At 45.4% G+C, this 26507-nt stretch overlaps 1 protein-coding gene across 1 annotated transcript in view; it reads right to left on the bottom strand.

Moving 5' to 3' along the window:
- C13H2orf42 (chromosome 13 C2orf42 homolog) overlaps positions 1 to 24904 on the bottom strand; it is a 31706-nt gene extending 6802 nt beyond the window's left edge. The window contains exons 1-6 of the mRNA XM_051154849.1: positions 23957 to 24904; positions 20383 to 20493; positions 15906 to 16010; positions 13698 to 13802; positions 8501 to 8608; positions 2653 to 2753 (exon numbers count right to left, since the gene is read on the bottom strand). Coding sequence (XP_051010806.1) covers positions 2653 to 2753; positions 8501 to 8608; positions 13698 to 13802; positions 15906 to 16010; positions 20383 to 20493; positions 23957 to 24779 — 1353 coding nt within the window. The 5' untranslated portion in view covers positions 24780 to 24904. The remainder of the gene's footprint in view (positions 1 to 2652; positions 2754 to 8500; positions 8609 to 13697; positions 13803 to 15905; positions 16011 to 20382; positions 20494 to 23956) is intronic.
- Between the last annotated feature and the right edge of the window lie 1603 nt (positions 24905 to 26507).

The following is a 26507-nucleotide window of genomic DNA, read 5'->3' on the forward strand; positions in this document are numbered from 1 at the left end:
TAAATTAACCTTCATGTATCAGAGCCCTACTGTGCTGAATTTTCTGAAATATTCTACTTCTGTAGGAAGGGAAAAAAATCGGTCAAAACTTCAGATTAACTTCAACAAACCATTTTAGAATGCATACTATAGGGCCTATGAGATGGGCGAGTCAGTAATGGCACTAATGGCACCTGGTAAGGCTGGCAACCTGGGCTCAACCCTCAGAACCCATAGAAGGAGGAGGGAACTGACTCCTACAAATTGTCTTCTGACCTCTACATGCACACGCGCATGCGCGCGCGCACACACACACACACCCTCTCTCTCTCTCAATACATAAATAAATAAATTTTTTAAAAAAGTAAATGTAGTAAAACATACAGTGTGTCCCTGGTGAAAAATAATTATAGTTTGGGAAGGACTAGTGACTTCACAAATAGAATGTCATCTGTATCATCCATTCCTGTTCTATTGCCAATCAGTAAGGTTGAAGACCTTCACAGATATCAGGGTATCATGAATTCACAAGGAAAATCCCGCTTTGGTGTTTTGGTTTTGGCAGGGGTGGGGTGGTGGTGGAGGGAGGTGGGGACAGGGTCTTACTTGGAAGCTCTGGCTAGTCTGGAACTTGCTATGTCGACCAGGCGAGTGACTGGTCTGGCTCCTAAGTGCTGGGATAAAGGAGTACAACACCATGCCTGGACCCAAATCCTGCTTCCTGACCTCAAAGGCAGAACAGAGCATCCTTTGACTTTAGATCCTTTTTGGTGGATGCTTTATTTGTTCATACAGGGTCTCATACTGCTGAAGCTGGCCTCTAACTTGATAAGCAGCTGAGAATGGCTTTGAACTTTTGATTCTCCTGCACCCATCTTAGTGCTAGAACTGAAGTGTATACCACTGCACCCCATTTTATATGGTATTAGGATCATTTTCAAGGTCATCACACCTTTACCAGGTTAGTCTCATTTTTTGTTTGTTTGTTGCCAGAGTTTCTCTGTGTAGCTCTGGCTGCCTGTACTCACTATGTAGACCAGGCTGGCCTTGAACTCACAGAAATCCACCTGCCTCTGCTTCCCAAAGTGCTGGGATTAAAGGCGTGCGCCACCATGCCGGCTGTTTACCCCCCCCGCCCCCAAGACAGGGTTTCTCTTTGTAGCCTTGGCTGTCCTGGACTCACTTTGTAGATCAGGCTGGCCTCAAACTCACAGTGATCTGCCTGTCTCTGTCTCCTGGGTGCTAGGATTAAAGGCATGCGCCACCATGCCCAGCTCTTATGACACTTTCTATTATTATTATTATTATTTTGGTTTTTCTTTTTCTTTTTTTAAAAAATATTTATTTATTTATTATGTATACAGATCTTGTTATGGATGGTTGTGAGCCAATATGCAGTTGCTGGGAGTTGAACTCCTGACCTTTGGAAGAGCAGTCAGTACCCTTAACCTCTGAGCCATCTCTCCAGCCCTATTTTGGTTTTTCAAGACAGGGTTTCTCTGTGTAGCCTTGGCTGTCCTGGACCCGCTTTGTAGACCAGGCTGGCCACAAACTCACAGCAATCCACCTGCCTCTGCCTCCCGAGTGCTAGGATTATAGGCGTGCGCCACCACGCCCAGCTCTTATGACACTTTCTAAAGCATGAATACTTAACAAAATCAGACTCAGAACTACACAGACTACATCTAAACAATCCCTTAGCATGAAAAAGGAAGAAAGGGAAATGGCTCAGGCAGCAAAGTGCTTGGCATGCAAGCAGAAGGCTCTATGTTTCAGTTCTGCCCCAGGAAGGCAGGTGTGGTAGAAACTGCTTGCAATTTCAGTGCTGGAAACACAGAGGCCTGAGGAACCCTGGAGCTCACAGGCCAACAACCAGCCTTGGTGACCTGCAGGCCAGAGGAAGACACTGACTCAAAAACAAGGTGGAGCAGGAGAGACAGGTGGGTCCTGGGCTTGCTGGCCAGCTAGTCTGACTAAATTGGTTGAACTTCAGGCCAATGAAAGATCATGTCACTCTCAGGAGGCAGAGGCAGGCAGATCTCTGTGAGTTCGAGGCCAGCCTGGTCTACACAGCAAGTCCAGGACAGCGAAGGCTACATAGAGAAACTCTGTCTTGAAAAACCAAAAAAAAAAAAAAAGGCCAGGTGGTGGTGGCGGCACACACCTTTAATCCCAGCACTTGGGAGGCAGAGGCAGAGGCAAGTGGATCGCTGTAAATTCAAGGCCAGCCTGGTCTACAAAGTGAGTCCAGGACAGCCAAGGCTACATAGAGAAAACAAAACAAAACAAAACAAAACAAAACCAAAAACAAAACACAAAAAAACAACAAAACAAAACCAAAAAAAAAAAAAAAAAAAAAAAGACAGACATGTCACTTGCTGGATAGTGCTGGTCCATGCATTTAACCCCAGCACTTGGGAGACAGAGGCAGGAAGATCTCTTGAGCTCTTTGTAGACAGCCTGGTCTACAGAGTGAGTTCCAGGACAGCCCTGTTTCAAGAAAACAGACAAACAAATGAAAAAAGCCCAAACAATAAGGTAGAGAGTGACTGAAAAAGATACCTAAGGTGAACTTTCAGCCTCCATGTCCACACACATGCAACACACACACACACACACACACACACACACACACACACACACACACACGGCTCCTGAGGAATAAACTCTTACCTCTGGGGTGTCTAAGATTTGTTTAACTTGCAGAATATTAGTGATATGCCAGGTGTACTTGGAAAAGGTTCCCAGTGGCAAGGCATCTTTCCGAACAAAAGCTGCAGTGGAAAGGAAGGGACAAACTTGAACACCAGACAGCAGTGTCCTTTCAGTGTACTTGCTACTCCAGTGTCTATCTCACTGCAGTACAGCTGCTCTCCTCACAGATCTTTTTTTGTTTTGTTTTTTATTTTTTGAGACAGGGTCTCTCTGTGTAGCCTTGCCTGCCCTGGATTCACTTTGTAGGCCAGGCTGGCCTTGAACTCACAGTGAACTGCCTGCCTTTGTCTCTGGAGTGCTTGAATTAAAGGCGTGCACCACCACTCCCAGTCCTCTCCTCACAGATCAGTGTGGCAGGTGCTGACGACCAGATGATAAGGACCTCCACGACAGAAGTCTCCGAGGCTTGTTCCAGATTTTCCTTTTTGGACCTTAGAAATTTTACATTTTGTTTTTGTTTCTTTCCTGTAGTACTATGTTGAACCCAGGCCCCTGGCCTACTGTTCCATGCCTGGTAGAGACATGTGCATAGAACTCAGTTCTGAAAACCTCTTATATCCTAAGATATAACGGGTCAAATCATAGTCTTTACAGAATTACAAGCGATGCCTACCCTCTTCCTGCATGTGAAATTAAAACAGCTCCAGCAGAGGGCCCACAGCATAGCTGAGGGATTAACAGTATGTGAGGCCTCTAGTTTGACAGCTTCAAAATTGGGACAGATTAATTCCAGCACTCGGGAGGCAGAGGCAGGCAGATGGCTGTGAGGTCAAGGCCAGCCTGGTCTACAAAGTGAGTCCAGGACAGTCAATGCTACACAGAGAGACCCTGTCTTGAAAAATCAAAACCAAACCAAACCAAACCAACAACAACAAAACAAAAATCAGGGCTGGAGAGATGGGTCAGAGGCAAAGAGCACGGACTGCTCTTTCAAACGTCCTGAGTTCAATTCCCAGCAACCACATAGTGGCTCATAACCATCTATATAATGTGATCTGATGCCCTCTTCTGGTGTGCAGGTGTACATGCAGGCAGAGAACTGTATACATAACAATACATGAAAATCCTTTTTTTTTTTTGGTTTTTTGAGACAGGGTCTCTCTGTGTGGCCTTGACTGTCCTGGACACACTTTGTAGACCAGGCTGGCCTTGAACTCACAGCGATCTGCCTGCCTCTGTCTCTTGAGGGCTGGGATTAAATGTGTGTACCACCACTGCCCGGCTCTGAGTGCTAGGATTAAAGGCTGGGCCACTGTGCCCGGCTACATAAAAATCTTTAAAAAACAAAACCAAAAAAACTTGACATCCTTTAAAAATAAAGAAGTGGGGCTGTTGATCTGATAAGCCTGACTATATGGTTAATGGGCCTTTGGAAATGGTTTCTGGAAGAGGAATGTGGAAGAGTCTGGCCTGTGGGCTGAGGACCTAGAGAGCTGTAAGTAGAGCTTAATGGGCCATTCTGATAGGGGATGTGGGAGAGTGCCAAGAAAGACCTGGAGAGAAATGAAGACTATCAGGAACCAAGCCAGTAGCACTCATGTTAGATTCAAGCAAAGAAACTGGAGATCATACACACACACACACACACACACACACACACACACACACACACACACATGCATGAGGCTCCGTTATAAAGGAATGGACTTCCTTATCTCAAGACAGGGGGCATGCAGACTGTGTATCATGGATGTGGCTCACTACTTATTCAGGTCCCCAAGGAGAGAGAACAAAAAAGGAGCAGAGAAGATATTAAAAGGGTACAATACTGCTGGGCGTGGTGGCGCACGCCTTTAATCCCAGCACTCGGGAGGCAGAGGCAGGCGGATCGCTGTGAGTTCGAGGCCAGCCTGGTCTACAAAGTGAGTCCAGGATGGCCAAGGCTACACAGAGAAACCCTGTCTTGAAAAACCAAAAAAAAAAAAAAAAAAAAAAAAAATGTGCAATACGCTGGGTGTGGGCACATGACTGTAATCTCAGCACTCGGGAGGTAGAGGCAGGCGGATCTCTGTGAGTTTGAGGCCAGCCTGGTCTACAAAGTGAGTCCAGGACAGCCAAGGCTACACAGAGAACCTCTGTCTCGAAAAACAAAAGTGCAATTTGTCAAGCGAAAGGAGCATGAGCAAGTTGAAAGAGACAATGCAGGATTGAAAACAGCTGTAAGACAGGCATGGTGGTGCATGCCTTTAATCCCAGCATTTGGGAGGCAGAGGCAGGCGGATCGCTGTGAGTTCGAGGCCAGGCTGGTCTACAAAGTGAGTCCAGGACAGCCAAGGCTACACAGAGAAACCCTGTCTTGAAAAATGAAGAAAAAAAAAAAAAGATTTCCCTCATGCTCCAGCAAATATGTGTTTTTGGTAGTTGCAGATAATTTCTGTGACATTTGGAATTCTGGGAACTTTTCAAAGGGTATATAAATGCTAGGGCCCTAAGAGGTGAGGTTGGTGGTTGTCAGTCATTCAGGAGGGTTGGTTTTGGTTTGTTAGTAGTCGTGCTTAAAGAAGAAATAAGAAGAAATTAAATTCAAGGATCTCTCTCTCCCCTCTCTCCTTTCTATCTACTGATATGAGGTGAAACTGGGTGGATGAAAAGTAGGAAAAAGAAGAACCCACAAAGTAGCCAAGTTCAGGTACACAGAGGTGTTAAGGTAAAGCCTAAGCGGCAGTGGGGAACCTAGGATGTTGAAGACAGCAGAACCATGGAACATTTGTGGAGGAAAGCCGCAGACGTGGAGTTGAGTTGGCTCAAGAGAGAGGCTAATGTGTCCTCAGGCAACAGTGCTGGAGGGGTGGGACTCCCCAGGTCCTTTGGAGCCTCAGATGTCCAACATGAAAGTATAGGACTTGGTGTTGTACTGATGAGCTTTAGTCTTGCTTTGATAGGATCATTCCTTGCTATGTCCCAATTCTTCCATTATGGAATAGGGATGTTTGTTCTATGCTATTGCATATTCAATGTAATTTGGTTCACATTTCATAAATGCTCATGGTTAAGACTGACTCAAGTTAATCTTAAGATTGATGAGACCTGCTGGAGCTGTTAGAGCCTATGGGAACTTACGATGTTGAACTGATGCGTTTTGTACTATGAGATGGCCACATACCTGTGGGAATTTGATGACTATTGAAGTTTATAGTGATATGCTTTGGTGTTATCAATGGGTAAATGACAAGATTTATGATCATTATGGAAACAAGCCTCTGAGTATGTTTTTTGGGAAGTTTACAGATTAATTAAGGTGGGAAGACCACATGTAAATATAGGCTTTAACCAAGTGGTGGAGATGGCATGCCTGTAATCCCAGCATTCAGGAGGCAGAGGCAGATGGATCTCTGTGAGTTCAAGGTCAGCCTGGTCTATAAAGTGAGTCTAAGACAGCTGGTGCTGTTACACAGAGAAACCCTGGCTCAAAAAAGCTGGGTGCGGTGGCAAAGGCCTTAATCCTAGTACTCGGGAGGCAGAGGCAGGTGGATCGCTGTGAGTTTGAGGCCAGCCTGGTCTACAAAGCGAGTCCAGGACAGCCAAGGCTACACAGAGACCCTGTCTCAAAAAACAAAACAAACAAAAAACCCAAAATCAACCAAATAAATAAATACGGGCTGTACCATTTTATGGGTTAGAGTTCTAGACAGAATAAAGAGGAGGAAGCAAGCTGAGCACCAGCATTCACTTCTCTCTGCTTCCTGTGGTGGCATGGGACCAGCTGCCTTTTACTGCTGCCATGAGTTCCTCACGATGATGAGCCCAAATAAACCGTTCTCTCCTAAATTGTATTCTTGAGGTATTTTGTCATAACAACCAGAAAAGTAATCAACACAGTTTTTAAGTTTTTAGTTGTTGCTTTCCTACAGAAACTTTCCTTTTCTGTTGTTTTGGTTTTGTTATTTTTAAAAAGATTTATTTATTTATGTACATAAGTACTCTATTGCATGTATGCCTGCATGATAGAAGAGAGCATCAGACAAGAGAGGGCATTATGTCCCATTACAGATGGTTGTGAGCCACCATGTGGTTGCTGGGAACTGAACTCAGAACCTGTGGAAGAGTAGTCAGTGCTCTTAACCTATGAGCCTTGTTTTGCTTTTTTGAGACAGGGTTTCTCTGTGTAACAGCCCTGGCTTTTCTGGAACTCACTTTTTAGACCAGGCTGGTCTCACAGAGATTCACCTGCCTCGTGCCTCCTGAGTGCTGGGATTAAAGGTGAGCCACCACATCCTTATAACTTTCTGAAGACCTTTTATTCTAATCTTACTGGTGGAGGTTCTTTCTAATAGTATTTACCAAGCAATGAATGAATAAATAAATAAATAAATAAATATTTTTTGAGACAGGGTTTTTGAGACAGCCTTGGCTGTCAGCCTGCCCTTGAACTCACATTGATCCACCTGCCTCAGCCTCCCTGAGTGCTGGGATTACAGGGGTGCACCACATTGTCCAGCAAGAATATGTTCTTTATTTCCTGGAACTTGCTCTGTATACCAAGCTTCTGTCAAAATCTGCCTCTGCCTCTTGAGTGCTGTGATGAAAGGTGTGAGTCACCATGTCAGGTTGGAATTATATTCTCTTTGTTGTTGTTTGTTTCTGTCCTGGAATTCACTCTGTAGATCAGGCTATCCTTGAACTCACAGAGATCCATTTATTTATTTAATATACATTCAGTGTTTTGCCTGCAATTAACTCCTGCAGACCAGAAGGCGGCACCAGATCTCATTATAGATGGTTATAAGCCACCATGTGGTTGCTGGGAATCGAACTCAGGACCTCTGGAAGAGCAGGCAGTACTCTTAACCTAAGCCATCTCTCCAGCCCTCTTTTCTTTTTTAAAAGATTTATTATTTATTCAGTGCTCTGCCTGCATGTACACCTGCAGGCCAGAAGAGCGCATCAGATCACATTATACATGGTTGTAAGCCACCAGGTGGTTGCTAGGAATTGAACTCAAGACCTAGGGAGGTACAGTCAGTGTTCTTGTTTGTTTGTTTTCTTTTCCCCCGAGACAGTGTTTCCCTGTGTAGCCTTGGCTGTCCTGGACTCCCTTTGTAGACCAGGCTGGCCTCGAACTCACAGTGATCCACCTGACTCTGCCTCCTTAGTTCTGGGATTAATTCTGGGATTAAAGGTGTGCGCCACCACGCCCGGTTTACAGTGTTCTTAACCTCTGAGCCATCTCACCAGCCCCTGAATTATTTTCCTAATGTACTATGGCAAATGTTTCCTCTAGACCACAGTTTCTGGAAAGGTCCCCTCTACACTTCTGTCAGTTTGACATAGATGCCCCCAAAGATGCTAGTGAGCAATCATGTCTTGAGCATAAGCTAGGGCTCTGCTGAGCTCCACTTGTGTATCAGTGACATATCTACTGACGTCCACTGGGGCTTCAACTGTGTTTGTGGAAACTGCACCACACTTAGATGTATCAAACAGCCTTTGCTCATCGTTTACCAGGCTTACATCTCCTCAATGTCTTCATTCACTCTTACTGAGAGAAGGCACTGCCTTTGGAGGGATGGTGGTCACTGTTCTAACAGATAATTACCCAAAGATTCATGTTCCAATAACTTGCCTGGACCTCAAAGTCCCACATAGATTTTTCCACACATAGTTGTTTTTTGAGACAGGGTTTCTCTGTGTAGCCCTAGCTGTCCTGGACTTGCTTTGTAGACCAGGCTGGCCTCAAACTCACAGCGATCTGCCTAACTCTGCCTCCCGAGTGCTGGGATTACAGGCGTGGGCCACCACGCCTGGCTCACACACAGTTCTTTAAGGTCACAAAGGCTACTACTTTCCCCCCAGGGGCACTCCGCACCTGTGGTGGAGTTGGGGAGCCGCTTTTTTGCACTTCCTATGGATATTCTCTGTTGCAAGGCATCAAAAAAGGACTGAGGAATGTGGAACACCAGGGGCTCCGGTTTGCCTGCAGAAAGAAGAAGGATGTCAAGTAAATAAACATGGCTGGGCCAGCACTCGGGAAGCAGAGGCAGGCAGATCGCTGTGAGTTCGAGGCCAGCCTGGTCTACAAAGTGAGTCCAGAATGGCCAAGGCTACACAGGGAAACCCTGTCTTGAAAAAAACAAAACAAACAAACAAACAAAATAAACCCAAAAAATAAATAAATAAACATGGCTGTTCTCATGCTGAACATGCAGAGGGGAAGGAATGAATGGGGCAGTGACCAAAATTACCTGCTGTGTGGGGGCTAGGACGACAGGCCAGTAAGGGCTCCTGTTAGCAAGCTTGACCACCTGAGCTCAATTCATGAAACCCACATGGTAGGAAGGGAGAACCAGCTCCTGCAAGCTGTCCTCTGCCTGCCATACACCAGCCAACTGGCCATGGCATGCACATGCCCTCTCCCAACCAAGTCAGATACAACCACCACCACCAGCACTACCATCTGAGGTTTCTTTATTCAAAGACAAAATGCTGATGGGCCTTTGCAAGCCAAGGACTGCATCAGCCTTGCCCTTCCTCTTGCTCATAATATACCTATCGTCTACCGAGGATAACATTTTAGATTCCCAGTTGTGTAGGCACCACCAGGGCAGACTTCTCTCCTTGAAGGGCATATGAATCGAGATCACTTAAGCAGAGCTGAGGAGCCTCTGGCTGGCCTGCCCATTGCCCTCTATGCTGGCTGCACTCATGTCTAAGAAAGCAGGAGGCTACTCTCTCCTGCACTGTCAGGGCCATGAGTGCTGAGGAATACAGTGCTGCAGGTCTAGCCACATCAGTCTAATCTCGTCCTAATTTGGAGGAAGAAAAAGTGAGCTCAGAATTTTACTTAATCATAGAGGGAAACATCTAGACCTTTGTGGAGAAGTGCAGAGCTGTGGCCCATCTGCATTCACTGGAGAGAAAGACAGTGTTAGACATGGTCTTACTCTAGCACAGGCTGGGTTTGGAGCACTCTGTAGACCATGCTGACCTCAGCCTGCAGGGATCCTCCTTCCTCTCTCCACGAGCACTACAATTACAGATGCACCACCACGCTTGGCCCTGGGAGGAAGACTGTTAGTTGAATTGAAAAAAAAAATTAGTTCAACAGTTAAGAGCACTTGCTGCTCTTGTAGAGGACCCAGGTTTGGTTCCAGCACCAACATGATGGCTCACAAGCATCCATAACTCCAGTTTCATGGTATCTGACTACCTCTTCTGACCTTCACAGACACCAGGCACGCGGGTGGTGCGCATATGTACATGAGGGCAAAATACCCATTAAAAAAAAATCTATTTTTCTAAAATTAAAAAAAATTATTAAAACGAGTAGTTAGGCAAGGTGAGACAGACCATAATCCCAGCATCTTTACAGGCTAAGGCAGGATTGTGAGTTTGTGACCACCTTAGGCTACAGAGCTCTTAAAAAAAAAAAAGTAAAGAAGAGGGCTGGAGAAATGGTTCAACACTCGCTGCTCTTCCAGAAGACCTGAGCTTGGGTTTCCAGGATCCATATCAGGTGGCTCAAAACACCTGCAACTCCAGATCTGCGGAGCCTGATACTGTCTTCAGACCTCTGTGGACAACTTCACTAAGATGGCATGCACACATACACATACACATAAAAAAACAAAACAAAACCGGAAACCCCAAACAAGTAAATAAAAATGAGCCTGGTGGTCGTGGCATGTGTCTTTAGTCTTAGCACTCAGGAGGCAGAGGCAGAGGCAGGCAGATCCTGGCATTTGAGGCCAGCTTACTACAGAGAGAGTTCCAGGACACCCAGGGCTACACAGAGAAACCCTGTCTTGAAAAACCCACACCCCACCAAAAGAAAAAAGAAGAAAAAAAAGACTATTTTGTACTCACTTTTTTTTCCTTTTTCTTTTCTTTTTCTTTTTTTGAGACAGAGTCAAAATATATGGCTTTCCCTGGCTTGGAACCCAAAGAGATCACCTGCCTCTGTCTCCCAAGTGTTACTAGTTTTTGTTTTGTTCTTTGAGATAGGGTTTCTCTGTGTAGCCCTGGCTGTTCTGGAATGCACATAGATCCACTTGCCTGTCTCTCTGGAGTGCTGGGATTAAAAGGCGTGGGCCGTCGCCACCACCTGGCTGTTACTGATATTCTTTGAGGGATGGTCTCATGTAGTTCGGCTGGCCTCTAACTCACTGAGTGAGGCCTTGAACGATCCTCCTGATGAGATTGCAGTGCAGGACATCACATCCAGCCGGCTTTGCCTGCTTATATTGACTGTGCAAGAATGCCAATGTCCAAACTCAGTGCTTGGCGTGTATAGATGTATGTGGATTCATGTTTGCAGGTGCTGTGCACTTGTATGCAGAGTGGAGGCCAGAGATGAGCTTCAGGTTTTCTTAGGACTGTGTTCCTATCTTTGTTGTCTGTGTGGCTTTTTGCTTAATGAAACATTTTTTAAAAAGCTGGACCCACGCTTTAATTCTAGCTTTCAGGGAGGCAGAGGCAGGCAGATCTCTGAGTTCGAGGCCAGCCTGATCTACAAAAGTGAATCCAGGACAGCCAAGGCTACACAGAGAAACCCTGTCTCAAAAAATAAAAACCAAACACACCCCACACATTTTTTTTTTTTTTTGGTTTTTTGAGACAAGGTTTCTCTGTGTAGCCTTGGCTGTCCTGGACTCACTTTGTAGACCAGGCTGGCCTCGAACTCACAGCGATCCGCCTGCCTCTGCCTCCCGAGTGCTGGGATTAAAGGCGTGCGCCACCACGCCCGGCTTCCACACATTTTTAAACATTTATTTTATGCATATGAATTTTTTGTGTGCATGTTGTATGTGTAATCCGAAGGCAAACAAGGAAGTCAGGAGGAGGTGTCAGATCCCTGTGGAACTGGGGGTCTGGAGCCACCGTGCAGGTGCTGGGAACTGAACTCAGGTTCTCTGAAAGAGCAATAAATGCTCTTAACTGCTAAGCCATCACCCCACTCTTGCTTTGTTTTGACTTAGTATGTGTGTGCGCTCATGCATGCTATGGCATACATGGAGGAGGCATGTCAGAGGCCAACCTGCGGAAGTCAGTTCTGTCTACCATGAATTCCAGGAGTAAACTCAGGTCATCAGGCTTGGTGGCAGGGACCTTTACTTGCTGAGCCATCTTAGTGTCCTACTCCACAAATGGGTTTTTGAGACAAGGTCTCTTGTCAAGATCTGAAGCTGGTCCGTTAGGCTAGAGTAGCTGGCCACCTTTTTAGCACTGGGATTACAAGGTCACACCACCTAATCCTAACCCAGTGGGTTCTGGGGATCAAACAGTCCAAGTTCTTCAAACAGCAGGGAGCTCTTCATCACCTGACAAATCTAGGAAACCTGTGTTAGGAGCTCTGCTGGAACGAACACCAATGAAAGCAGCTTACGGAAGAAAGGGTTTGTTTGGGCTCACAGTTTAAGGGTAGGGGTTCAAAGTGTGGACTCCATGGCAGCAAGAGAGTCCAGTGCTGGACAACAGGAGTGTGAGGTGGCTGGTCTCACCAAAACCAAAGCCAGGGGGCTGGAGAGATGGCTCAGGGGTTAAGAGCACTGACTGCTCCTCTGGAGGTCCTGAGTTCAAGTCCCAGCAACCACATGGTGGCTCAGAACCACCAGTGATCTGATGCCCTCTTCTGGCCTGCAGGTGTAATGCAGACAGAGCACTGTACACATAATAAATAAATCTTTAAAAACAAAACAAAACAAACAAACAAACAAAAAAACCCAAAGCCAGAAAGCAGAGAGAAATGCTGGCTGGCACAACACTCCTTGTTTCCATCCCAAAGCATGGATGGCGTCGCTCCCTCGGCTAAATCTGTCACCCTCCTCATACACACTCAGTGGCGTGCTTCTGGGTGACTCTAAATGTAGCCAAGTGGAGAATGAAGAAAAATGGCCACACTGTCCACCTAGACCCTGCTCAAGGTACTGGGCAAGCACTGGTGGCTCGCCTTTGCTCTGACTTCACTGGGGCTGCGGGGGCTGCGCACCACACCCAGATGCAGCCTGCATGCCCAGCCTTACCCTATGCATTTGATGCTCTTATGTCAGTCTCGCAGGCTTGGCTTTCTCTGAGCCGTCCTCTCCCTGCTCTGATTTACATCTAAAGTTTTGGCATCTGCCACACCAGACACAAATGCAAAGACAAAGGTCCAGGCAGACTACAAAGTTTATTTGCTGTGCTTTTTTCTTCTATTTCTAAATTCATTTTGTTGGTCCTGAACTCCAATTATGATTAAATCAATTATTTAATGATGATTTTTGTTTGTTTGTTTGTTTTTTGTTTGTTTTTTGAGGCAGGGTTTCTCTGTGTAGCCTTGGCTGTCCTGGTCTCACTTTGTAGACCAGGCTGGTCTTGAACTCACAGCAATCCACCTGCCTCTGCCTCTTGAGTGCTGGGATAACAGGCGTGCGCCACTGTGCCTGGCTTAATAATGATTCTTTAGTTCTTTCAACTTTGATGTCTTTCTTCTTTTGCTTGTTTGTTGTTGTTGCTGGTTTTTGGAGATAAGGTTTCTCTGTGTAACCTTGGCATCCTAGACTCAATTTGTGGACCAAGCTGGCCTTGAACTCATCACAGAGATTCGTCTGCCTCTGCCTCCTGAGTGCTGGAATAACAGGTGTGCTCCTGGCTTACATTTATGTATGGGGAGGGGAAGAATTGTGCCAGAGAGCAACTTGTGGGAATTGGTTGTCTCCTTCCACTTCAGGGGTCTTGGGTTTCACACTCAGCTTGCCAGGCTTGGCAGCGAGGGCCTTTACCACTGAGCCATTTTGGCTAGCTTTTTTTTCTCTCTTAGTACTGGAGACCCCCAGAGATTGTGTATGCAGGACACACACTCTAACATTAAGCTACACCTCTACTCCACTCTTCTTTAAAACAATAAACTCAGGCTGGCCTCAAAAACTCAGGGCAGCCCTCCAGCCTCAGTACCGCCACACCCAACTTGACTTTTATTTTCTTATGGCTCAGTGCTCTTGGAACTCAAGTTCACTTATTTTTTTCTACAAATCAGTGTAGAACTACTGCCTACCACTCTGATGTCTCCTACTTCTAGCTGTACTTACCATCAAACTGATAGTGCATGGTCTGATGGATACGCTCTGTGACACTGGCCAGCCAATCTTGGAAGGACAAGGTCACTTGTGCCTCATCTAACAGCTGACCACAGACTAGGAAAAGGAAAAAAAAAGAAAAATTTTCATTAACTTTATTTTTCTTTCAAAATAAATAACTGAAGCTTGAAACAGTCAAGTGGGTTACACAGGAAAAAAAAGAACATAAAAATTAAATACAGAGAAAAGAAAACTAAGTGAAATAGATTTAAGGACTTTTTCTTTTTAATTGACATATAATAACTATACATTTGCTGGGGATTGAACTCAGGACCTTTGGAATAACAGTGTTCTTAACCTCTGAGCCATCTCTCCAGCCTGCAGACCTTTTTTTTTTTAAAAAAAAGATTTATTTATTTATTATCATGTATACAGTGCTCTGCTTGCATGTACTCCTGCAAGCCAGAAGAGGGCGCCATATCACATTACAGATGGTTATGAGCCACCACGTGGTTGCTGGGAATTGAACTCAGGACCTTTGGAAGAGCAGGCGGCGCTCTTAACCACTAAGCCATCTCTCCAGCCCCCTGCAGACCTTTTTAATATTCTTTTTTTTTTTTTTGGTTTTTGAGACAGGGTCTCTCTGTGTAGCCCTGGCTGTCCTGGACTCACTTTGTAGACCAGGCTGGCCTTGAACTCACAGCAATCTACCTGCCTCTGCCTCCCAAGTGCTGGGATTAAAGGCGTGCGCCACCACACCTGGCCTTTAATATTCATTTTTATTCATGTGTATGCATGGGTACCTATCTCTCTCTATATATACATACCATGTGCATGCAGTGCCCTCTGAGGCCGGCGAGGCCACTGAATCCCCTGAAGCTGGAGCTACAGGTTCTTTGTGAGCTACCAACGTGAATTCTGGGAACTGAATTTGGGACTTGGCAAGAGTACCAAGCGCTCTTAACTGCTGAGCCATCTCTCCAGCTCCATAACAAACTTCTAAAAAAGAAAACCATTTCTACTGAGCGTGAGAGTTGATGATGGTACATCCTTTAATCCAGCACGTGGGAGGTAGGGGCAGTAGATTTGTAAATTTCAGGCACACCTGGACTATACAGCAAGTTTGAGGCTAGCCTGGGTTACATGAGATCCTGTCTCAAAAAACCAAAAACACATTCATTTACAAAAATGAATGAGAGGCTGGAGAGATGGCTCAGAGGTTAAGAAAACTGACTGCTCTCCCAGAGATCCTGCGTTCAATTCCCAGCAACCACATCTATGATGTGATCTGATGCCCTCTTCTGGCCTGCAGATGTACATGCAGACAGAGCACTGTATACATAATAATAAGTAAATAAGTCTTTTTAAAAAAATGAATGAAAGTCCTCAAGACCAATAACCGCAGGCTGGGAAGATGAGTTGGTAGTTGAGAGCACTTGATCTTCCAGAGCACTCTAATTTGGATCCCAGCCCCCACATCAAGTGGCTCACAATCACCTATAAATTCAGTTCCAAGGAATCCTACAGCCTCTTCTGAGTGTGTATTTACATAACACAAATTCAGTAATGAAGCTATTTGCTTCCTATTAAGACTGACACAGATGCCAGGGGTGATGACGTAGCTTGTGTCAGCATTTGGGAAGTAGAAGCAAAGCAGTTGTTCAGAGCCATCTGTGGCTACACAGTGGGTTTTGAGAAAAATCGATTGGACAGCCAGATGTGATGGTATGTGACTTTAATATTAGCACTCAGGAGACAGAAGCAGGTGGATCTCTGTGAGCTCAAGGCCAGCCAAGAGCTACACAAACCAAGCCAGGTCCTCTGAAAGAGCAGGAAGTGCTCTAAAGCGCTGACTCTCTCCACCCTTCGGTTTGTTTCTTTTTTGTGTGTATGTGTTTTTCCAAGGTCAGAAGACAGAAAATCCCTTGGAGCTGGAGTTATAGGTGTTTGTGACCTGCCAAAGGGAGTCCTGGGACCAAATCTGTGACAGAGCAGCAAATACTCTCTTACCTGCTGGACTGCCTGTCTACTCCAGCATGATTCTGAGTATGGTTGGAATCCAGGGCCAGGAGAGACCTCGCCCGCAGCTCCATCAGCTGCTGTTGTTTATGTTAGTAACCCAGCATGGGAGACAACACGCAACAGTTTTTTTATTACTCCTTTTGACTTATTCTGGATGGTTTTCCACCCCAAAAGCCCCTTCTAGGAAGGGAAACTTACCCTGCCTTTTTAGTGAAGAAGCAACCACAGGCTTTTTCAGGCCACTCTTCTTTAGATTGCTGGTTACTGCATCTTGAGGCATCAGAGAGCTGTTCACCTGTGCACCTGGGTCACAGATAGGTTGCAGTACTTAAGACACGCCTATGGAATGGGACACTCCTTAGCTGGTGGAGTGCATGCCTAACATGCACCAAACCCTGACTGAGCACCTGGGCCCCATAAACTGAGGGTAGTGGCACAAGTAACCCCAGTAAGCAGAAAGTGGAGACAGGGTAACACATTCAAAGTCATCCTCCACTGCAAGCTAATTCCCTGGCCGGCCTGGGATTTACGAGATCCTGTCTCAATATAAAACATAACATCCTGTCTGCAACCAGGCATATAATCCTAGCAAATGAAAGGGGGAGGCAGGGGGGTCAGAAGCTAAAGGTCATTTCCTTTCATATAGGAAAACATCACTGTGAGTTCGAAGCCAACCTGCACAGAGAGACACTGTCTCGAAAAACCAAAAACCAAAACCAAAACCAAAACCCACACACACACACACCAAAAAAAGTAAGAAAAAAGAAAAAGAGAGAGAAAACAAAAAACAAAAAACAGCCAGGCGTGGTAGTGCACACCTTTAATCCCAGCACTCAGGAGGCAGAGGCAGATGGATAGCTGTGAGTTCGGGGCCAGCCTGGTCTACAAAGTTAGTCCAGGACAGCCAAGGCTACACAGAGAAACCCTGTCTCAGAAAAACCAAAAAGGGCTGGAGAGATGGCTCAGAGGTTAAAAGCACTGACTGCTCTTCCGTTGATCTGATGCCCTCTTCTGGTGTGCTGGTGTACACGCACAGAGAACACCGTATACATAATAAAAATAAATAAATCTAAAAAAAGAAAAGAAAGAAAAAAATTACTGGTTTTGTTTTATTTTGCTTTGTTTTTCTGAGACAGGGTTTCCCTGTGTAGCCTTGGAGGTCCTGGACTCACTTTGTAGACCAGGCTGACCTTAAACTCACAGTGATCCACCAGTCTCTGCCTCCCGAGGGCTGGGATTACAGGCGTGTGCCACCGCATCCAACATTAAAAAAAAAAAAAAAAAAAAAAAAAAAAAAAAATATATATATATATATATATATATTAAAAGAAGTCTCCAAAACTGGGGCTAGAGCAATGGCTTAGCTGTTAAGAACACTGGCTGCTTTTGCAATAAGAACAATGTTCACTTTCCCAGCACCCACATGGCGGCTCCCACCTCCTAGAACTCCTGCTCTGGGGATTCCATACTTGCCCCCTCAGATATTAGGTACATGCATGATGTACAAACATCCATGTACACACATACAGGCACCACACCTATAAAATAAATTAAAATGTCATTTTTAATTCTATAAAATCATAAAAATTGATTTGATAGTGATTTTTTTTTTTTGAGACAGAATTTCCCTGTGTAGCCTTGGAGGTCCTGGACTCACTTTGTAGACCAGGCTGACCTTAAACTCACAGTGATCCACCAGTCTCTGCCTCCCGAGGGCTGGGATTAAAGGTGTGCACCACCACTGCCCATTGATAGTGTTTTCTAAGACATCTAAAACATAAACAATCTTTGCTAAGATCCAGGACAGCCCTACAGTTTCTAGAAGGAACCAGTGTTAACCTTTCACCACAACATTTTAACTTCTGCTGCTGCTGCTGCTAAGAGACTTGGGCTGGAAACAGAAGCGGAAGGAAGGACTCTAACCTGCTTTTCCCTCTGCAATAACCAACACGCTTTCTACTGAGCACTCTTCCAGTTTCTTCTGTATGAATAGTTTTATGATATTTATTCATTGGATTTTTTGTTTTTGCTTTTATTTTTCAGACACAGTAGCCTAAGATAGCTCCAATCTTGCTGTGTAGCTAAAGATGACCTTGAATCTTGATCCTCCAACCTCCATCTCCAATGCTGGGTTTACTTGCATATACCACTAAAGCCAGTTTCTTTACTCTTTGTTTGATGTGCATTTATGAGGTGGTGGTGGTGTGAGCAAATTCACGGGTCAGAATGTGGTAGCCAGAACAGGATGTTGGATATCTTCTTGTATTGCTCTCTACCTTATCCATGAGACAGGGTCTCTCACTGGACCTGAGGCTCTCCACTTTGGCTAAGTTAACCTGTCAGCAGACTCCCAGGATCTACCTGTGTCTACCTCCCAATGCTGGCCATGCAGGTACCACAGCCATGCCCAGAAATTTTGTAGGTGCCAGAGACTCAAACTAAGGCAAACTAAGGTCCTGCACAGCCAGACCTTTAACTGATGAGCCACACTCCAAACATTTGAGGACTACAAACTTGTGTGTGTGTGTGTGTGTGTGTGTGTGTGTGTGTGTGTAACTTAGAGGATGGTTTTATGGAGTCAGCTCTCTCCTAACCTGTAAGTGGGTTCTGGGGATTGAACTCAAGTTATCAATTAGACTTACAAAGCAAGTGCCTTTACCTGCTGAGCCATCTCACAGGCTCACTGAAAGTTCTTTTATCATAAAAAAACAAAACAAAACAAAACAAAACCTTTACTAATTTGGTGTCAAAAGTATTATTCTCTAATTTTTCATTTCTAAAATGTTTGTAACAACACTGCTGGTGAGTTAGCGGTTAGGTCTCCTTGTGTATGTCAGGCAGTACCCTCCTTTTGTTTCAGTCTGGTTACCTTGATACTTCCCTGCAAGGGCACGTTAGGATTTTCACACTGATGCACATGAGCAACTGACATCATTTCCTTGTTTTTTTGTAGTGCTATGGATTGAGCTTCGTGCCTCACACACACACTACACATGTGCTCCACCTCTGAGCTACCCACCTATGTTAAATTTAAATTTAATTATGTGTGTAAATGGGTCCTGGTTTACAATGGTTTCACTTAAAACTTGACAAGTTCATGGTGGCACAGAAAGCTATCTACATTCAGTAGAAAGTGCACCTTCAATTTTGTAACTGTTTTCTCCATAAGCACTGTGTGGGATCCTATTTTCTAGTGAAGAACAGTGGCTGTGAGTCCCAGACCTGTTAGCCTGAGGTCAGGAGAGAAATCACTCGTGCTCTACTGTATGACACTGTGAGCACTGTTGTTCTAACAGATGAGGTTGATGAGATGTATTTTAGCGTCAGGATTATTTTCAACTTACTCTGGGTTCACCAGGGTATAACATTCATAAGACTAGGAATACGTGTGTGTGTGTGTGTGTGTGTGTGTGTGTGTGTGTGTGTGTGCATATATATGTATATAGACATGTATGTAGATGTAGATGTGTGTGTAGCTACAATTGAAAATGCAACAACAAACTATATCCCTAAATAAGAGTGAGAAGCACCCTAACCATTATTATAAGCTGTTTGGTGCTGAGGACTTGGTACATGCTAAGCATGTATTCTGCCACTGAACTGTAGAGGAATGTTAAGGAATGGTTGTTCAGGAATGTTAATTAGAACATGGTTGTTTTGGCAAGAAATCATATCCAAAGACCTTCTAGGTCTGTATGATCCCGATAGCAAGAGATCACATCCAAAGATGATCTAGGCTGGAATACAAACACAGCTTTAATCCAGGAGACAGAGGCAAACAGATCTGAGTTCAAGGCCAGCCTGGTGCAGAGCAAGTATCAGGTAAAGACAAGCTTAGGTCCAGGCATGGTGGTACACGCCTTTAATCCCAAACAATGAAGGTAAAGTCAGGCTGCAGAGAGAGAACTCAGGTAAGACTGAATGAGCCAGAAAATGAGAAGCCAGAAGATTAGAGCAGATTGCTGAGTTAGTTTGAGGCCAAGCAGAGCATTTCCAGGCCCAGAGAGAAGCCAGATTGAATAAGTCAGCAGGGAGAAGAGTTTGAGCCGGAACAGCTGAGTTGAACCAGCCAGCCCAGAGCTCAGGAAGAACAAGAAAGAGTAAGATCATTAAGCAGTAAGTCTCAGAGGCTGAAAACATTCCAGGCCTAGGTTAGATTGTATGGATGCTAGAAGCTTCCACAACTAGGCCTAAGTTAGCAGATAGAGGCAGTAGGCCTCCCAGAGTCAGAAGAATAACATTAATTTTACACTGAACTACATCTCCAATACATCATATGTTTTTTGTTGTTTTGTTTTTGCAAGACAGGCTTTCTCTGTGTAGCTTTGGCTGTCCTGGAACTCACTCTGTAGATGAGGTTGGCCTCAAATTCACAGAGATCCGCCTGCCTTTGCCTTCCTATTGCTGGATTAAAGGCGTGTGCCACTGTACCTGGTTTTATTTTTGTTTTTGATACAGGATTCCATTATGTAGCCTTGGCTGCCTTGGAATTCTTTAGGTAGACAAGGCTGGCCTCAAACTTGCCTCTGCTTCCAGAGTACACCATCAGGCCTACCTCTTACATTTAAAAAAATTAGTATTAAAAATTCAACAACAACAGTCCTTTCTCACAATTCCTCAGACAGTGGAAGAAAGACAAAAGACAAAACACCAAAGAAATAATAAACTTTCTCACCAGACACTTCATCCTTCTTCCTCTTTCTTGACTTAGAGGCAGCAGACTCACAAGCAGAGACAGACGATTCTGAGTGGCAGCCTAGCTGGGGCACAATTATCTCTTTAAGACCTTAAAAAAAAAAGGTTGTGAATTATGACTACTACTATCCAAGAGCAAGTAAGGGCCCCAATCTTAAGAAAAAGATCTATAAAAATCTGACTCCACAGGAAAAAAAAAAAAAAAAAAAAGAAAGAAAGAAAGAAAGAAAAAGAAAAAAGCATAGGCCAGCTGCTTGGTATAAAATAAGCTACTTGAAAGAACTCCCCCAAACATTGTGCTCTATTTAGGAAGGGGGAAGTGGATTGGGAGCAGAATACTTGCCTAGAATGTCTAAGACTCTGGGTTCTATCTCCAGTGGGCACGCACACACACACACTTTAAAAAAACAAATGATCTGGGTATGGCGGCGCATGCCTTTAATCCCAGCACTCAGGAGGCAGAGGCAAGTGGATCAATGTGAGTTCAAGGCCAGCCTGGTCTACAAAGGGAGTTCAGGACTGCCAAGATAACACAGAGAAACCCTGTCTCAAAAAACCAAAAACCAAAACCAAACAAAAAACCAAATGAAAAGCCGGGTGTGGTGGCAAACACTTTTAATCCCAGCACTGGGGAGGTAGAGGCAGGAGGATCTCTATGAGTTTTAGGCCAGCCAGGTCTGCAAAGTGAGTCTAGGCCAGCCAGAACTGTAAGAGAAACTTTGTCTTGAAAAATAAAAATTAAAAAAAAAAAAAAAAAAAAAAGAGAGAGGGAAAACAAACAAACAAAAAACAAACAAACAAACAAACAAAAACAAAAAACAAAAAAAAACCCCAACCCAAACCAACCAAACAACAACAACAACTGAAAATAGTGCAGGAATAACGGATCCGTGGTCCAGAGCACCTGCTGCTCTCTTTTTTTTCTTTTTGGTTTGGTTTTTCGAGACAGGGTTTCTCTATGTAGCACCTGCTGCTCTTGCAGAAGAGACTGGGTTCAGTCCCCAACACCCACCTTGGGAGGCTCATGACGACTTACCTGTTCTTGAGCTCCCGTAGTACCTCATGCCTCTGGCCCTTCCCTGATACCCACACACACTTCCCCCAAAACCCATGTAAAAATTCAGACACGATGCTGGAGAGATGGCTTGGCAGTTAAGAGCACTTGCTGCTCTTGTAAGACCCAGGTTTGGTTCCAAGCACCTACATGGTAGCTCAAAAACACCTGTAACTCTAGCTCAAGTGGACCCAGTGCCCTCTTCGGGTCTGCATGGACAGCAGGCACACACGTGTTGTCCGTACATTCATGTAGACACTCACTCATACACATAAAATAAAAACAAGTTTTAAGAAAACAGTCAAGGTCAAGTGGAGCTAGTGAGATGGCCCAGTGGTTAAGAGCACTGTCTGCTCTTTCAGAGGACCTGGGTTGGATTCCTAGCACCCACACGGCAGCTCACAACTATCTATCTGTATTCCCAGTTCAAAGGGCTCCAATACAGTCTTCTGGCCTCTGTGGGCTTCCAGGTACCTGTGTGCATGCAGGCAAAACACACACGTGCAAAGCTTGGGGTTCAGTCCTTAGGTTTGGGGGTGGGGGGAGGAGAAAGGCAAAGACTGATAGTTGAGGTGTCTCTGACCTCTACACATGACACATGACCACACCCATATGCACACTGGGTGTGGTGGCGCACGTCTTTCTTTCTTTTTTTTTTTTTTTGGTTTTTCGAGACAGGGTTTCTCTGTGTAGCCTTGGCCATCCTGGACTCACTTTGTGGACCAGGCTGGCCTCGAACTCACAGTGACCCGCCTACCTCTGCCTCCCGAGTACTGGGATTAAAGGTGTGCGCCACCATGCCCGGCTGGCGCACGTCTTTCATTTCAGCACTTGGGAGGCAGAGGCAGGCGGATCGCTGTGAGTTCAAGGCCAGCCTGGTCTACAAAGTGAGCCGAGGACAGCCATGGCGACACAAATAAACCCTGTCTCAAAAAACAAAAAAACAAAACCAAAAAACACCCATATGTACACAAAAATAAATAAATAAGCCAAAAAAGATAACAATATTTCATCGACAAAGGTCTGAAGAGCACTGGCTGCTCATGCAGAGGATGTGGATTTGGCTCCCGGCACCAGCATGGTAGCTCACACCCATCTGTAACTCCGGTTCCAGCAAGTCCGATGCCTTACCTGACCTCTGCAGGCTTTGGCACACACAAGGTGCACAAATATATACTATGAAGCACACACACATACATATGAAATCAACCAATAAATTAATCAGCTAAAAAAAGGTCAACAACCGCTACACAGAGAAGGGCCTGTCTTGAAAAACAAAACAAGCCACTCGTGGTGGCGCACGCCTTTAATCCCAGTACTCGGGAGGGTGAGGCAGGTGGATCGCTGTGAGTTCAAGGCCAGCCTGGTCTACAAAGTGAGTCTAGGACAGCCAAGGCTACACAGAGAAATCTTGTCTCAAAAAACCAAAAACCAAACCAAACCAAAACAATGTCAACAACACAACAACAAAAAAGGTATTTTGAGCAAGGTATCTTCATTTTTGGAGATTAAGAAAGAAAAGCTATAATAAAATATTTTTTTCTGTGTAATTTTGGTCAACTTATGGTATCTGTAAAGTTAAAAAAAAAATCAAACTATGGGCTGGAGAGACAGTGAAGTGGGCACTCCCCACACCCATTTGCTAAATCCATTATCTCAAAATGTTTAGCTCTTTCAATTCTTAGTTTTATCTATTTAACCAAATTTCTATGTACATATGTTGTGCTGGTTTGAATTTAAAGAAAAACTACTAGCGATGAGTAGTGACTGTGGTCTGTAATCCCAGCAAGTAGGAAAGGCAAAAGGATTGAGTTTGAGGTCAGCTGGATTACTTTAGCAAAATGCTATGCTTCATTTACTTATTTTGTTGGGGGATTTTAGAGACAGAGTTTCTCTGTGTAGCCCTAGCTGTCCTGGAACTCACTCTGTAGACCAGGTTGGCCTCGAACTCAGAGATCCACCAGTCTCTGCCTCCAGAGCACTGGGATTAAAGGAGTGCACCAACACTATCTTTTCGTTTTTTAAATTATTGTTATTGTGTATACAGTGCTCTGCCTGCATGTACACCCACAGGCCAGAAGAGGGCATTAGACCACATTATAGATGGTAGTGAGCCACCATGTGGTTGCTGGGAATTGAACTCAGGACCTCTGTTAGCACAGTTGGTGCTCCTAACCTCTGAGCCATCTCTAGGCTGTTGTTGATTTTTTAAGATGCACTGGTGAGATGGCTCAGTAGGCAGAAGCACTTGCCATGGAGGCCTAGTAAATGATGGAGAGTACTGACACCACCTATGTGCCATGGTACATACATATGTGCACACGCATCATACACACACTCACACACACACACACACACACACACAGTTAAAAAAAAAAAAAGGCATCTGTACTATCTAGCACCTGAATCTAAAGGCTATTAGGACAATTTCCAAATGCATCAGTGAATGCCTTCTCTGCCATTTGAGAACAACCAAGTAACTGTCAATCTTCCCACGTACCGCTGGCATCAACATTTAAGAAGTCTGAGAATTCCTGAGCCAATGTCTCATCACTGGCAAAGGCACAGAGGCAAGCAAAGAAGTGGATGCACCTTGGGGCTGCCTCGGCCTTGGGGACACTGGACTTGTGTGACTTCAGGGTTTGGCAGGAGCAGAGGAAGCGGCGCTCCGGCAGGCTTCTTGAGCTGATTTTCTGCAGGAAGGACGTGTGCAAATAGCCCAAGCTGTGCTTCTGGCTTGTCTTGCATTTCACTACCATGATGTTTTTAGTGACTCTCTGCACCAGGGGACCTGTGGGTTCCGTGGCCAACTGCCAGATGGTCTGTTTGGTTTCTGGGGAAGCCTGCATCGCATTCAGGACTGAACTCTTCAGGGTCAGAGGGGTGGCCTCCACCTGGCAGTTCACTGCTAGCTTGATGTGCTGACACTGGTTTTCCACGATGCCTTGAGAAGTGGCTTTCAAACATGAGGGGACATAACACCGGCCAGAGCTCAGCTGAGTGATGATTGTCCCGTCCACTGTCTGGATTGTCGTCTCTGAAACACCCAGCTCCACAAAGCATCGGTAGTCAGGGCCCCGGTCTCTTTGCCGCACAGAGTAGACCTGTAGGTCAGAGCCTGTGATGATTTTGACAGCTTCAATGCTAGGCTGCTTCCGGGCACCATAACGAAATATGGTCCCACATGTCTTGTTCTTACAGCTCAACCCACGGGTTCCATTGTATGTGCCACATCGGGGACACTTCCTGATCCCCCTCAGTGTGGCCTTCCCCAAGTCAGATAAGAAAGCCGGGACTTTAGTTCTTTGAGAGTTTGGTTCCATTGTTCACAGCCCCTAGAAAGACAAGACCATCAGCGGGAGAATACAGTCACACAACATTAACGTTGAGAGAGGAGGCGAGGGAGGGATTTTCAATTATTTATTTTTGGCATAGGGTCTCACTTTGTAGCTCAGACTGGACTGTAAAAATGTAGCTGAACTGGCTAGTTTTATAGTAACTTGCCCCAAGCTGGAATTACCTGATAAGAGTGAGTCTTAACTGAGAAACTGCCTTCATAAGCTATGGCCTGTGGTGGTATGAATAGGATCGGTCCCCATAGACTCGTGTGTTTGCATGCTTGGCCCACTGCGAGCGGCGCTACTGGAAAGTGTGGACTCTTTGAAGAAGTATGCCACAGTGGAGGTGGGCTCTGAGGTTGAGTCAGTCTCCTCCTGCTGCCTTCAGATCAAGATGCAGAACTCTCAGCTCCTTCTCCAGCACCATGTCTGCCTGCACACCGCCATGCTTCCCGCCATGATGATGTACTAAATCCCAAACTGTAAGCCAGCCTCAATTAAATGTCCTTCATAAGAGTTGCCATGGTCATGATGTTTCTTCACAGCAAGAAAACGCTAACTAGATGGGCAGTGGTGGCACACGCCTTTAATTCCAGCACTTGGGAGGCAGAGGCAGGTGGATTGCTGTGAGTTCAAGGCGAACCTGGTCTACAAAGTGAGTCCAGGACAGCCAAGGCTACACAGAGAAACCTTGTCTCTGGAAAAATAAAAAAGAAAAAAGAAAAGAAAAGAAAAAAAAAAAGAAAACCCTAAGACAAAGGCTGTAAGGCATTTTCTTAATTAGTGATTGATGGGGCTGTGGGCTGGTGATCCAGGGTTCTATGAGAGAGCAGGCTGAGAAAGCTGGTAAGCAGCACCCCTCCATGGCCTCTGCATCAGTTCCTGCCCTGCTTGAGTTCCTGTCCTGACTTCCTTCAGTGATGAACAGTGATCTGGAAGTGTAAACCAAATAAACTCTTTCCTCCCCAACTTGCTTTTTGGTCATGGTGTTTTGTTGCAGCACTGGGAACCCTAAGGCAGGCAGGAGCCAGCTAGCCTCTGTGTGTCACAGACCCTTCTGCCTCAGCTGAGCTCCCAGTTGTTGGGACCATGATGCTGCTTCAGCACCACATAAGCTGAAGGTGGTGGTGTGTGCCTGTAACCCTACCATTCAGGAGGTAGAGACAAGAGCATGGGGCCAGCAAAGCCATATGACTGAGCAGCAAGAGTGAGGCGGAGACAAGCGCAACATTGGAAAACCTTGTCCTGAGATGGGCAGGACTAGGGCTGCCTCCTCCCTGTTCTAGGCCTGCTTGTCCCAGCACACGTCAGCCTTAAGACCCCCAGCTCTGCTGCCCTTGAGGTGCTAACATAGCCCAGCGGTCAGGTTTCAGGTTAAACTTCCCACTCTCCTTATGGTATGTCCAACAACCACCTGGAATCCCTCTTTATGCAAATGAAGCATTCCTAGCACCCCTGGCCTCAGCCAATAATGTACACTCATCCCCAAACCCCTCCCCACTCCCCAAGGTTTACCTAGCCCTATCTCTCAGGCACTCACATGGCACTCGCTCAGGCTGAGCTTCACTTTCTTCAGTCAGCCCATGGGCAATGGTGCCTGGATGCCCCGGGGAAAAAGCAGAACTGGGGCAGCAGTGAGGAACATGAATTCAGTGTCATCCTCATCTACAAAGGCGTTCAAGGCCAACCTAGGCTAGGTGAGAATCTGTCTCA

Source organism: Acomys russatus, chromosome 13 (assembly GCF_903995435.1).
Source record: "Acomys russatus chromosome 13, mAcoRus1.1, whole genome shotgun sequence".
Classification (NCBI taxonomy): domain Eukaryota; kingdom Metazoa; phylum Chordata; class Mammalia; order Rodentia; family Muridae; genus Acomys; species Acomys russatus.